A 14415-nucleotide genomic window follows, 5' to 3' on the forward strand; every position below is an offset into this window, starting at 1 on the left:
AATGATTAATTTACACATGAAACCACTGAACAACTGACACTTGAATACCCTTGAATTTGAGTCATAAAAATTATATTCTGAATATCTCTGAATTGAATGTGTATATAGTATACAAAGAAAATATTATTGAATCCTGAAAGTCATAATTTTACAAACGTATAAATTAAGGAATTTGGCAAGAATACCAGGAGGGAAGAAATAGAAGAGGCTTAAAACTTTAAGTGATCATCCCTAATTATTCATTCAAATTCAGAATATGGATATGAAAATACAAACCATCGTGTATTTTGTTAAAAAGTACAATAAGACATTCTGCTTCAGTCGCTGTGAGCAGGTCCCTAAGGTTTCAATGAGAGGTACAAACATGGCTGGAAGTGGAATCAATCAATTGTAAGATAACGGGCAGTTTATTTAGCAGTTCTAGAATGATGGACAAATTAGTTGGTAATTTAGCAGTATTCCAGCTATTGGAATGAGGTCCATCTGATGTCAAAGTAAACAGGCTACCCCAGAGAAACTAATGTATTTTATTTTAAGTAACAGAAGTAGAGGCAATGAAAACAAAGTTGTAACATATATAGAGACAGAAGGTTATCAATGAACTGGTGTAAGGGCCTCATACAGTCTCTGTGCAGCCAGTTCCACCATTTCTCGAAGGGATTCATCATCTTCACTTCCTTCTTCACATTCTACAGTCTGAAAGTAAAAGCACAAACATGCCTTTCAACTTAAGAGTCTAGACTTATTTTATGGAAGATAAACTAATACTTTTTAAGAACAATCATTTCCTACAGGGGTGGAGGTCACAGTAGCACGATTATCAAGAACCAGAATGACTGCACTGCACATTTGTGGGCGTGGCGTGGATGCACAGAGATTCCCCACAGCATCATGACTGGGTCTAATCAGAGATTAATTTGGGGAAAAAAAGAATAAATGGAAAGTCTAGTGAACTATTTACTTCAAAGTGCATATTTTTATCCAGTAAATGAAACTCCAAGGAATTTAGTTTATGCAACACAAAATACTTAGCAAGCAATGGATGTGGTCATCTACTCAACATTTGATATTAAATTTGATTTAGACTCACTAATAATCTTCTAGTTACTTCTCAACTACAAAATACTATATGCTGGGGGCCAGCCCGGTGGCGCAAGCGGTTAAGTGCGCGCGCTCCACTGCGGCGGCCTGGGGTTCGCCAGTTCGGATCCTGGGCATGCACCGACACACCGCTTGGCAAGCCATGCTGTGGCTGCGTACCATATAAAGTGGAGGAAGATGGGCATGGATGTTAGCCCAGGGCCAGTCTTCCGCAGCAAAAAAAGAGGAGGATTGGCAGATGTTAGCATAGGGCTGATCTTCCTCACAAAAAAAAAATACTATATGCTGTTTAAAAAATTTATCATACCATAAATATTCCTTATATAAAAATTTAGGAAAGACAGAAAAAAAATCCTTAATTCTATGGTCTAATTAACTACCGTTAATATTTCAGTATATAACCTTCTAGACTTCTGGCTACATGTATTTCTTTTTTTTTTTTTTGTGAGGAGGACTAGCCCTGAGCTAACACCCGATGCCAATCCTCCCCTCTTTTCTTGAGGAAGAGTGGCCCTGAGCTAACATGCGTGCCCATCTTCCTCTACTTTATATGGGATGCCGCCACAGCATGGCTTACCAAGTGGTGTGTCAGTGCGCACCCGGGATCCGGACCTGCAAACCCTGGGCCGCCAAAGTGGAGCATGCACACTTAACCGCTTGTGCCACCGGGCCGGCCCCTACATAATCATTCTTCATGGCTATATATATAGTATTCCATATTTAAGTGTACATCCTACACATAATTTATTTATTCAGTTATTATCTCCTACTCTTGGATATTTAGGTCTCTTGCAATTTTGTTCATTTATAATCAATGTTAAAACAAACAGCTTGTATATGTATCTTTGCTTGCTTGTCTAATTATTTTCTTTGGTTAAATCCAGTAAGTGGAATTGTGGATAAAGGTGTTTACTTTTTTAAGGCTTTTGATGCATACCACCAAACTGCCTCGCAGAAAGAATGTACCACCTCATTTACAACCTCCTGCCATCCCCAAATAGCACCTGAGAATAACTGTGTCCCTATTTCACCATCACTGGGTCACAGCCCTTTTTTAAATCTGTGCCACTATGATAAGAAAACAGTGATATTTCACACTTTAAATTTGTATTTCTTCTGGGGCCGGCCCCGTGGCTTAGCGGTTAAGTGCGCAGGCTCCGCTACTGGTGGCCCGGGTTTGGATCCCGGGCGCACACCGACGCACCACTTGTCCGGCCATGCTGAGGCGGTGTCCCACATACAGCAACTAGAAGGATGTGCAACTATGACATACAACTATCTACTGGGGCTTTGGGGAAAAAAAGGAGGAGGATTAGCAATAGATGTTAGCTCAGGGCTGATCTTCCTCACCAAAAAGAAAAAAATTTGTATTTCCTCTAAGTATTAATGGATCTGATCTGAACATTTGTTTCATATGTTTATTGACTATATTTTTTCTCTAGTGAATGACTTGTTTATGTGCTTAGCTTATTTTTCTACTGAGGTAAAATAAATCTAGTGTTTTCTCGAAATATCTATATAGTCAAAGAACATACAAAAGAAATTTTTTTTTTTTCCTCCCCCAAAGCCCCAGTAGATAGTTGTATGTCATAGTTGCACATCCTTCTAGCTGCTGTATGTGGGACGCAGCCTTAGCATGGCCGGAGAAGCGGTGCCTCGGTGTGCGCCCGGGATCCGAACCCGGGCCACCAGTAGCAGAGCACGCGCACTTAACCCCTAAGCCATGGGGCCGGCCCCATACAAAAGAAATTTAAAACATACATTATTTGTTTAGTAGAACTATTCTAATCTTCAGAAACAACCCCGCAGGGAAGATGCACTTTTTCATTTATGCTTGTGAAATAATTATGCAAGATCTGCTGATGTGAGACTAGGGTAGGCCCCCACTCTCAAATCCTATTGTTTGGAAAAGCCACTTGGACCTTGCTGGTGCAAACAGAAGAGCAACTTTTCTGAAGAACCTGGAATCAACTGGATGCCAAACTCAAGAAATGCTGAGGTAGATTAAGGCATATTATGGAAAAGGGAAACAGTGGAGTAATGTAGACACGGGAAACGTGTACTGTGCGGCAACATGGAAAAACACTGAGACAGAATGAGAAATAAAAAGCAAGGATATAAAACTTTACATATAATAACATAAACACAACCGGTAAAAAAGCAAATGTAGGAGAAAACTGGATGGAATGCCAAAATGCAAAAGTAAACCGTCAGGTGTGGGATCATAGATGATTTTGCCTTTACTTTATTTCCCAAATATCTTGAAATGTAGGAAGGAACAGCTACATACCCGTGTCTCCAAGTTTATATTAGCCGTTTTTCCATCCACCGTGACACTAAGAATAGAACCATCTTTTACACTTACACAGTCTTCTCCAAATATATCCCTTAAGATAAACAAAGATGTAATATTAGTGGAAAATACATTTACAAATATGTACAGTTTTATATATTAGGAGAAAAATAACACTGAAGATAGGCCCTAGTTCTGAAGTAGAATACTTATATCCACACTTGTATCTACTCCTGAGATATACTTCTTAATTATTTACCTTCATATATTAATTTTATAAAACAGGTAATATACACAGCCAGCATTTATTAAGAATGCTCCATTCAGCAAGCATTGTGCTAGGCACTTCATACACATTATCTTAACCTATAATAATTTTGGTAAGGAGCCCCTTTTACACACAAGGAAAACGAGACATAGTGAAAGGATTTGCTTTAGCCCCATGGCTGGTAAGCAGCAGAGCTGGCATTCAGATCCAGGCATGGAGGCTGAAGCGGTTCCTGAGGCCACTGGCTGTCCAGCCTTTTTTTTTTTAAACATAATTCTTTTTTTAATTTTATTTATTTTTCTCCCAAAGCCCCAGTAGATAGTTGTATGTCATAGCTGCACATCCTTCTAGTTGCTGTATGTGGGACGCGGCCTCAGCATGGCCGGAGGAGCGGTGTGTCAGTGCGCACCCGGGATCCGAACCAGGGCCGCCAGCAGCGGAGCGTGCGCACTTAACCGCTAAGCCACAGGGCCGGCCCTGTCCACTCTTTTTAATCAGTCCCAAACGCCTCCTCTGAGTTAAACTCTGTATTCACTGAGCACCTTCTATGCGCCAGGTGCGGTGCTCGGCGCTGGGGATGTGGAAATCTCTGAGGCTCCACCCTCTGTCACTGCGGAGGTCGAGTTGAACCATTAATTTCCACATTCGTCCCCATCAGCTTCACAGGCATGCGCAAACAGCAGGCTGGCTGCAGGCAAGAAAAGGGTCAGTGAACTAAAAAGTCCACCGAGACTGGCCAGCCCTCAGCAGTCAAGCACTGACAATTAGGTCTTAAACTGGGAGGGCTGGGGGGTGGTTAGCTGCTTGCTCTTTCAGGTAGTTAATGTTAATAAATCTGTTTGAATAAAGTTGGCTAGGTAACCTAGTAATAGGGAAAAATACTGTATTTTAACTACAGAAATATACTCAAAAGGATAGGAAAAAAGGTTTCATTTTCATAATCAATTGGTGGTTTAAAGAAACTAATAAATTTATTCCTACATAATCCTGAGGATTTAAACATCTGGAGTGATAACCTGCATTTTTTAGAATATGATCAATTTGGAAGTTTAAACACAACGGTATTGCACATTCACGAGGCCAATGTAAGCTTTGGCTCTTTATCTCATATTTCTGTTTCCAGTAGTTCAAGTGGGTTTGTGGAAGGGTGAAGGAGAGGGAGGCGGGGGGAGCAGCATAGTAGGGCTGGGGGAAGGAAGCCAGAGGACAGTCAAGTTGAAGGGCCAGCAACCTCTTGCAGATTGCCCGAGCATGGCTTAAATGAAGAGCCACAGCCGTGTACTTCCATCCAGCACCACCAACAGTGCTGCCTGGGAAAAGCTTAGCTATTCCAGGGCTCACAGGTTCTTCTATTCCTGGAAAGCCTCTGGGAACAGAGCAAAGCCTCTGCCCCACAGCAGAACTCTTCTAGTTACTAAGTTCCCTGGACAGGCACAGGAGAGCACTGATGCTTGTCTTCTCCAAAAGGGCTTTTTCTAACCTGGGGTCCCAAGAGAGACAGGGGCAGGGAAACATCTAACCCCTTGAAATCAAAGGTAAAACTGTGTGTGTGTGCGTGTGTGTGTGTTTTCCCTCTCCCTGGGAGAACTTCCAGAGCCTTACCTGACTGTCCAAGGGGTCAGTGGTCTAAAAGGATTAAGATCAGACACCAACGCTAACAGGTCGGGCTTTCAGAAATTGCAGCGTAATAAAACCGGGGGCTACTATTGTCACAGAGTTGAGAACCGACAAACACAGAACCTGCTGCCTTTTTAATGGCAATGGAAATCACTGTTACTGCACTGTTTGCTGGTTTTTAGTTTGTAGGACAGGGATACTTTTTAAAATCAAAATGACCGGGCCGGCCCTGTGGCTTGGTGGTTAAGTGCGCACGCTGCAATGCTGGTGGCCCGGGTTCGGATCCCGGGTGCGCATTCAGGCACCACTTCTCCGTCCATCCTGAGGCCGAGTCCCACATACAGCAACTAGAAGGATGTGCAGCTATGACATACAACTATCTACTGGGGCTTTGGGGGGAAAAAATAAAATAAATAAAATCTTTAAAAAAATAAAAATAAAAAATAAATAAAATCAAAATGACCCCACCAAGAACGTGGGCTGTATGTAGATGTGTGATGGCTTCTGTAAGCAAAGTCACCATTTAAAGCCTATCATCCGGGCCGGCCCCGTGGCTTAGCGGTTAGGTGCGCACGCTCCGCTGCTGGCGGCCCTGGTTCGATCCCGGGTGCGAACTGACACACCGCTTCTCCAGCCATGCTGAGGCCACGTCCCACATACAGCAACTAGAAGGATGTGCAACTGTGACATAACTATCTACTGGGGCTTTGGGGAAAAAAATAAATAAATAAAAAAAATTAAAGCCTATCATCCATTTTTTAAAAGCCACTAAATGGCTGCTTTAAAAGATTATCAGTGTAGAATTTTTGTGGAAAGCAAAGGAACAGAATTGTTAGCATAAAAACCTCCAAACATGTAGAGCACCTTATTTTAAGATATCTAATTAAGTAACATTCAATGTAAAATAGCAGTAATTTATTCAACAAGTATTTGAGAGATTGCTATGTTCAAGGCACTGTGCTAGATGCTGAAATTATAAAATTCAAATCTTTTTATTTTTCCTTTTTTTGGTACAATAAAGAAGCTTAAATTGTAGTTATTCACTATGAAGCAGTTTTATATGATTATTTTATTTGGGAAAAAAATTCTGAAATCAGGCTTAAAGAGTACTTGAGGAAAGAGGAAAGACCTAATATTTGGTGTTTAGAAAAAATACTGAGTTTAAAGGTAATTCATAGTTTACAGACTATCTGAGAAGTCTAGAGACTTCTATCTGAGAAGAGTCTAGAAGAAAATCATTCTTTTTTTTATTTCAAAAAATTTTTTATTGAGGTAACACTGGTTTATAACATTATATAAATTTCAGGTATACATCATTACATTTCGATTTCTTCATAAACTACACCATGTTCACCACCAAAGACTAATTACCATCTGTCAGTCACCTCTTTCGCCCTCTTCCCTTCCCCCTTCCCCTCTGGTAGCCACCAATCTAATCTCTGTTATCTATGTGCTTGTTGTTGCTATAGAAAACCACTCTTAATGTAGAATTCACATTTAAGGAGAAGTAAATATATAAAATAATTCTTAAAGGTATAGTGACACTAGGTTAAGATTTAAAGATTTTTTTTTTTTTTTTATTTATTTTATTTTTCCCCCCAAAGCCCCAGCAGATAGTTGTATGTCATAGCTGCACATCCTTCTAGTTGCGGCATGTGGGACTCGGCCTCAGGATGGACGGAGAAGTGGTGCCTCGATGCGCACCCGGGATCCGAACCCGGGCCGCCAGCATTGCAGCGCGCGCACTTAACCACCAAGCCACAGGGCCGGCCCTAGGTTAAGATTTAATACTTGCCCTTGATAACAATGTTATAATCTTGGCTGACTATGCCAGCTCATGTAAAAGAGTCCTGAGGCTCTATACTAAGTAAAATATATTTCACAGAGAAATGGCTAACCAAGCAGGTCACATGTACTTGGAACTAGCTAGTGCTTAGCTGGAAGGAAGTGGTTCAAACTGCTATACTGACAGAAAAACATGCACCGGAGTGGTTAAGTGACCTCATCTGAGCCTCACAACCAGTCAGTGATGGAGCCAGACATGAATCCAGCCTTCCTCCTCCCATCCTCTGCCTTACTACCTTGTTCAGCAAGAATGCGTGCAATACTTACTGGAGCATGATCTCCAACCTCTTGCTGTAAACGTGCATTTCTAATTTTTTAGAAACCTTTTGTACTGCACCTGGAAAAAAAAAAAACCAACAGAGTGTTCAATTTCCAAATTCCTATTTAGAATAATTTCCAAATCAGTAATCAGAACATAGTTACTGGTAAGTCAAAGTGATTAAACTATGGACTCCTTCAAATGACAAACATGTATACATATCATCTACCTACTGAGACAAACTGGTATTTTCATCACTTTATTTCATGTTCTCGTTGAAGAACCACAAAATGACATTTAAGATTATTTTAAATTTTATTTCTGTTTCTAAAACATTTCCACATTTCATTTATGAGCAGAAGTGAGTGAAATTTTAATTCCACGAGTTCTAGGGGCATATCCAAGCTCAAAGACCTCTGAAGTCTTTTGTTTTATCTAAAACATTATGTAAATTTAGCATTCTACCTATAATTGTTTTAACAAAATTAATATTTAAAATCACTTGCCAGTTAGATTACTTAGCTTTCCCCCAAAACAAAGCAATTTGGCAGATCAGGAAGATGAGCCACACTTGATCTGGAGTTTCAAGTACGCCCTGGCACACCACTGAGTACTTCCCAGTCCATCAACAGCAGCAAAACAGTGCAGGACTAACTGTCTGGCAGTTCCTCTAGAAGTTAAACATGGAGTTAACATATGACTCCATTCCTAGGTACTGACCCAAGAGAAATGAAAACATTTGTCCACACAAAAACTTATACACTAATGCTTATAGCAGCATTATTCATAAAAGCCAAATGGTAGAAACAACCCAAATGTCCATCACCTAATAAATGCATAAACAAAATGTGGTATATCCATACAATGGAAAATTATTTGGCCATAAAAAGAATGAGATAGCGGCACAGGCTACAACATGGATGAACCTGAAACATTATGCTAAGTGAAAGGAGGCAGTCACAAAAGATCATATATTGTATGATTTCATTGATATGAAATGTCCAGAATAGGCAAATCCATAGAGACAGAAAGTAAATCATTGGTTGCCTTGAGTGGGGGAGAATGGCGGGATTGGGGATTATAGCTAAAGGACATGGTGTTTCTTTTTGGAGATGTAATGTTTCTTTTTGGATGTAAATATTCTAAAGTTGATTGTGGTGAATCTACTCTGTGGAAAAGAGCCAAACTGTCATTTCTCCTAAATTATTCTATTATTTAGACCATAGTTACTCTGTTTTTAACTCATGAGTTTTAATTGAATATAAAACTAACCAGACGCCAGCCAAGAAAGCTATATAATAAAACCTTTATAGTTTAATTATAATCACTAATTTTATTAAGTATTAAATAAGCATTTAACTGACACGTAAAAACAATCTCATAAAATATATTATTAAAAAATAAGTAAGCTATGAAACTATACTAAAAGAAACTTTCCAAAGTGTGTGCATATATATATTTGCATATTTATCACTAATATTTATGACAAACTCCTCAGCTATATGAGATTACACTAAATGTGAAATCATAAAATCATACATGTATACCTGCCCTTAGTAGGTCTGTGTGTCAAAACAGGACACAGACACTCAGAAAACAGGTGCAGTGTAAAAGAGAAGAACGTAATGGAATATAAGAACAAAAAAGAATATATTTTGAAATGTATAAGCTTTCCTATGTGTCCTTGGTGAAAATGGAGGGACACATAAATTGACGTTGGGGCTAAACACACACTCAGATACAAATTCAAGTTGTGTTTCCAGAATCTGGACTGAAGTGTCAGCAGGCTAAGAAATGAAAAGGAAGCAAAATGCTATCAAAGAAGAATCAGATTGTTTCACAGAAGGTGTGAAACTCCAAGAATAGAGTTGGCAAACTTTTTCTGGAAATGGCTAGATCGTATTTTAGGCTTTGTGGACCATATGATCTCTGTTGCTACTTCTCCATTCTGCTATTGTAGCTCAGAGAGCAGCATTAGATTATATGTAAACAAATGGGTGTGGCTCTGTTTCAATAAAACTTTATTTACAAAAACGGGTGGAGGGCCAGGTTTGGCTCATGGGCCCTAGTTGCTGACTCTGCTCTAAAAGGTTAAAATACCAAATTTGAAAGGATAAAGCCAATTAGTTACACAATAAATGTATAGAATGAATGCCCTCAACTTCTTCATGTGCAGCAAAAGAGGGAGTGTGTCAGTCTTGCGATATTTTTCATCTTCTGAAGGGGCAAGTACTACTTATTAAAACCCCTATCACTTAGCCCCAAGGGTGACGACTTTCCATGCTAATGTATCACAAACACCCCTTGGATCACTGTCTTACCTCTTTAAAATTCATCTTGTCTGTTTTCTTTCTCTCATTCCCTATTACTAATCCATCAGGAAATACTGCTGGCTTTACCTTCAAAATATCTCCCTAATCCAACACTTTCTGCTACCTCCATTACTTCGACCTTAGCCTGGGCCCCTATCTCCTTCCTACCTGCATGCCTGCAAAAGCTCCTAACTGGAGCCTCTGCTTTCATACTTGCCTTCCTAACAGTCTCCTCTCAACAAGCACCAGAGTAATCCTTTAAAAACTCTACGGTGTAACCCATTTCACTCAGACTACAAGTCCAAAATCCTTAAAACGGCCAACAAGGCCCTACACAAATGCCCCCAACTCCAAACCTTATCAAGCTGCCCAGCAAACACTGGAGCATCAGCCCCTAGAGGACAACAATCTGCTCTGTTCACCAATGTACCCGAAGCACCTAGAATAATACTGCCAGATAGCAGGTACTCAGCAAAAATCTGGTGAATGAACGTTAAATGAAAATATGCAAGCACCTCAATACTCCCGAAGAATATAACATCTCTTTCTCAGTACCCCACAAAGTGGGGAAGAACTAGGAAATACAAGGCAGCCAGCTGGTTTAACACAATTAACCCAAGGAGAAGCCTAGTCTCACTTGTCTGCAATGAACCTCTGCTGAAATGCTCAAAGGGTAACCTAATGAAGAAATTTTAAAAATTATGATTATTAGTTTAAGATGGATCACTAATAATATAATGATTATTTTGAATTCAACTACTATAGACCAGAGTAAAGGTACATTTTCACTTTGGACCATAGTACTAAGAAAAATAACTCAAGATAAAGTCAAAACAATCTATGATAGGTCATGTATTCCTTCCTGTACAACAGAGACATTAACTATTTGATTACTATTAAACCGCATCTTTTTTTGTTTTTCAGCATAATCATTCATCAGAATAGCAGATGACACCTTGACAACATAGTTGAGTTTCATGCCAACATGCTCTGTGATCCCTCCTCTACCATACGGTGCAGAAATGGGCTGAGAGGAGCTCAGATATTAAACATCCCTGAAGACTATACGACATCTTAATCGGATATTTCTAGAAAAACACCGTTTTGGCAAGAGAAGTTTCATTTTTCAGAAAAGTATACAAATATTTTTCTGAATATTGACATTAGTGATATCACAAAACAGACTTTATTTTACAAAAGCGTTATCAGAACATAATGAACAGAAAGCAACCTTGAAGGCTAAAACACATTTCAATTCAGGAGTGTTGGATCTGAACTGAACAGTCTGAGATACAAAGTGAAGGCCAGCCGTGTTCTTAGAGAACTGGGCATAAGTTCTGAAAGGTGTGCTCGCTAAAAACCTCTGGGTTTAATCTTTCATTCCTGTTCTCTGTACTTAACCCCTGGCCCTCACTTCACTGCTCTAACTTTTGCACCACTAACTAGTTATGACCTTTGTCAAAGGTCCTCCTTTTGTCAAAGGTCCTCCTTCCCACATACCCCCACCCTGTACCTGTCCTTTATGTTTGTACCACCTAAGATAAGAGGTGCAAAATAATAAGAGAAAAACTGACAAATGCCTTCAGAACTGCTGTCATGAATGTACCTGTACCCCCGGGCAAAGACTGTGATAACTGAACATCATGTGAGAATCCAAAGTGTGATGTTCTTCTGTGGCTCGTATAAACGCACAGCTCCATGTCCTATGTTACATGCACATGGGAGTATCTATTACCTGCTAGTTAATTCAACTAAAACAAATTATTAAATGGTGTCCAAATTATAATTTTTTTTTTTTTTTGGTGAGAAAGATTAGCCCTGAGCTAACATCTGTTGCCAATCCTCCTCTTTTTGCTGAGGAACACTGACCCTGGGCTAATATCCATGCCCATCTTCCTCTACTTTATATGGGATGCCGCCACAGCATGGCTTGATAAGTGGTGCGTCAGTCCATGCCCAGGATCCAAACCTGCGAACCTTGGGCCGCTGAAGTGGAGCACGCGAACTTAACCGCTACGCCACCAGGCTGGTCCCCAAATTATAATTTTTACAATGACTATTACTCAAAACAAATTAAAAGCTTACCAGTAACTCAAATGAATAATTTAGATTTGTCTAGGTATTTATTCATTTCATAATATATGTTTTTATTTTTTATTTATTTTTTGGTGAGGAAGATTAGCTCTGAGCTAACATCTGTTGCCAATCCTCCTCTTTTTGCCCGTCTTTGCTAACATCCACACCCATCTTCCTCTACTTTATATGTGGGATGCCTGCCACAGCATGGCTTGATGAGTGGTGCACAGGTCCACACCTGGGATCTGAACCTGTGAACCCCAGGCTGCCAAAGCAGAGTGTGCAAACTTAACCACTACGCCACCAGGCCGACCCCTCATTTCATATTATAGATGTGGCCAGTTACAAGAAGATGGGTTACAAAGTAGTAGGCTAAACTTTTTTCTCCTGAAACCAAAGAACTAACTACTTGTTTATTTTTTTAATTTTAAGAAACAGAAATATCCTATCAGAGAACAAGATCTGATGCCATTTGAAGGGTAAAGGCTAAGAGGCTTCCCAGAATACTTCAAGGGTGACTTCTTCCCCCAGGAGCAAAGAGGGCTACCTTACATGCCAATGATACAGATCTTTTTTTTTTTTTTTTTTTGCTGAGGAATATTCACCCTGACCTAACATCTGTTGCCAATCTTCCTCTTTTTTTGCTTGAGAAAGATCAGCCCTGAGCTAACACCAGTGCCAATCTTCCTCTATTTTGTATGTGGGTCGCTGCCACAGCATGGCTGACAAGTGGTGCGGGTCCATGCCCAGGATCTAAACCCGAGAACCCAGGCCGCCAAAGTGGATCGTGCCAAACTTAACTACTATGCTGCGGGGCCGGCCCCCAATGATGCAGATCTTAAGACATGTATTATACTGAATTATGTATAAAATAGAATCAAACTGTAAAGAAATAACACAAAAATATTTTCACTGGTGTTTTCTTTGGCTGAAAATTGCTACTTAGTAAAGGAAACAAAATTACTGCAAAATTGCCTCATAGGGAGATTCCATTCTATTCAACAAGTTTTATTAAACACATAAATAGCAGCATATTTTCCTATTAGACATGCTGGCTCAATTCATCATTATTTGGGACTTTCTGATTAAATTGTTTTTAAGAGGACTGTAACTAAGATATTTTATCTTGTTAACTGCAACTAGATTTTTATAGTACGAATGAAGACTCAGGACAAAAAGTAAAATATTAGTAATATGCATTGTTATGCATATATCATATCTTAAAGGCTGTAGGAATGAAAAGATCAGGAAATTTCAAATTCTTTAGGACTCTATTTTCTGCTTTTTAGTTCACAGAACCATGGGAGAAATGAAAGAATTAACTGATAAAATGAAATAATTCTGTACCTTTCCTTATTTTCGGGTTTGACTGAACTTCTAATATGACGGTTGTTACTGTATCTGCATACATATCATTGGAAGGGTTTGCCAGCCACTGTAAAGCAAAGGCAGAATTAGGAAGGTACAACTGTGCCAACCACAAAAGCCACCATCATTACCCACCCACCCAGAATGTACATATGGGACTACAGCTTCTAGCTGAAATTTTCACTGAAATTAACTGACTCACTGTTTACTGAAATTGATTAATAAGGCTGGACTTCTCTAATTTTTTTAAAATAACAGTAAAATGTACTGAGCACGTGCTTTGTGGCAAGTGTTTTATATGCGTTATCTCATTTAATTCTCATAACATCTTCATTATAAAGGAGGAAACTGACTCAAAAGTAACTTGCACAGGATAACACAAGCCGTAACTGCTGGTACTGAGACTCAAATTCAATCAGTATAATCAAATTCACTGTATTTTAGGAGCACAGTCAGTAATATTTTCAAACATTTACTTCTATTGCTCATACGCAGCCTAAGATGGCATGGTACTCTTTCACATGCCCAGTGCTCCAAGAAAGTTTTCCATGTCTACCGGGTTAGGGTGAAGCCAGCTGAATTATTTCAGCAACGAGCACCCTCTCTATTTTTTATTCTCTCTCCAAAGAGTACTTTTACAAGTAATGTGAGGCACTTGAAAAACTTCCTCTAAGATCTTCTTTGACATGTTAACTCGAGGGAACAAAAATACACCCTTCTAATAGTATTTAGTAGCCAGAGCTAAATTAATGTCTCTAGTATCTTTCCCCCTTCTCGAATATTAATGCTTTGTCTATCATTGTATGTAACTTTATGTTATAGATAACTACTATTTTTGACAATTTTTTAAGTAATTTTCAGCCGTATGAATCAAATTTAGACTTAAACCACAGAACTGCAGTGGGACCAGAGCTAACAGGTCTGTCTTTGTTTGTTTTAAAAAATAACATGTATGGGGCCGGCCCCGTGGCTTAGCGGTTAAGTGCGCGCGCTCCGCTGCTGGCAGCCCGGGTTCAGATCCCGGGCGCGTACCGACGCACCGCTTCTCCGGCCGTGCTGAGGCTGCGTCCCACATACAGCAACTAGAAGGATGTGCAGCTATGACATACAACTATCTACTGGGGCTTTGGGGGGAAAAATAAATAAATAAATAAAATTATTAAAAAAAAACAAATATGTATGAACAGAATAGTTGACCATATAGCTGGGAAATTTACATACAATCCTGAGGTAGAGAAACAGACAAGGTACCTCCTTGGATCATTCAGTTCCAGGA

At 39.6% G+C, this 14415-nt stretch overlaps 1 protein-coding gene across 2 annotated transcripts in view; it reads right to left on the reverse strand.

The window, feature by feature from the left end:
* Positions 1-511: 511 nt before the first annotated feature.
* Positions 512-14415, reverse strand: part of CPSF3 (cleavage and polyadenylation specific factor 3) — a 42015-nt gene continuing 28111 nt past the window's right edge. For both annotated transcript variants that reach the window (XM_004436452.3, XM_087437181.1), the window contains exons 15-18: positions 13119-13206; positions 7392-7461; positions 3392-3488; positions 512-696 (exon numbers count right to left, since the gene is read on the reverse strand). In XM_004436452.3, the coding sequence (XP_004436509.1) occupies positions 595-696; positions 3392-3488; positions 7392-7461; positions 13119-13206 (357 nt within the window). In that variant the 3' untranslated portion in view covers positions 512-594. The remainder of the gene's footprint in view (positions 697-3391; positions 3489-7391; positions 7462-13118; positions 13207-14415) is intronic.

Source organism: Ceratotherium simum, chromosome 11, assembly GCF_057802395.1.
Source record: "Ceratotherium simum simum isolate JZ-2026a chromosome 11, ASM5780239v1, whole genome shotgun sequence".
Lineage (NCBI taxonomy): Eukaryota > Metazoa > Chordata > Mammalia > Perissodactyla > Rhinocerotidae > Ceratotherium > Ceratotherium simum.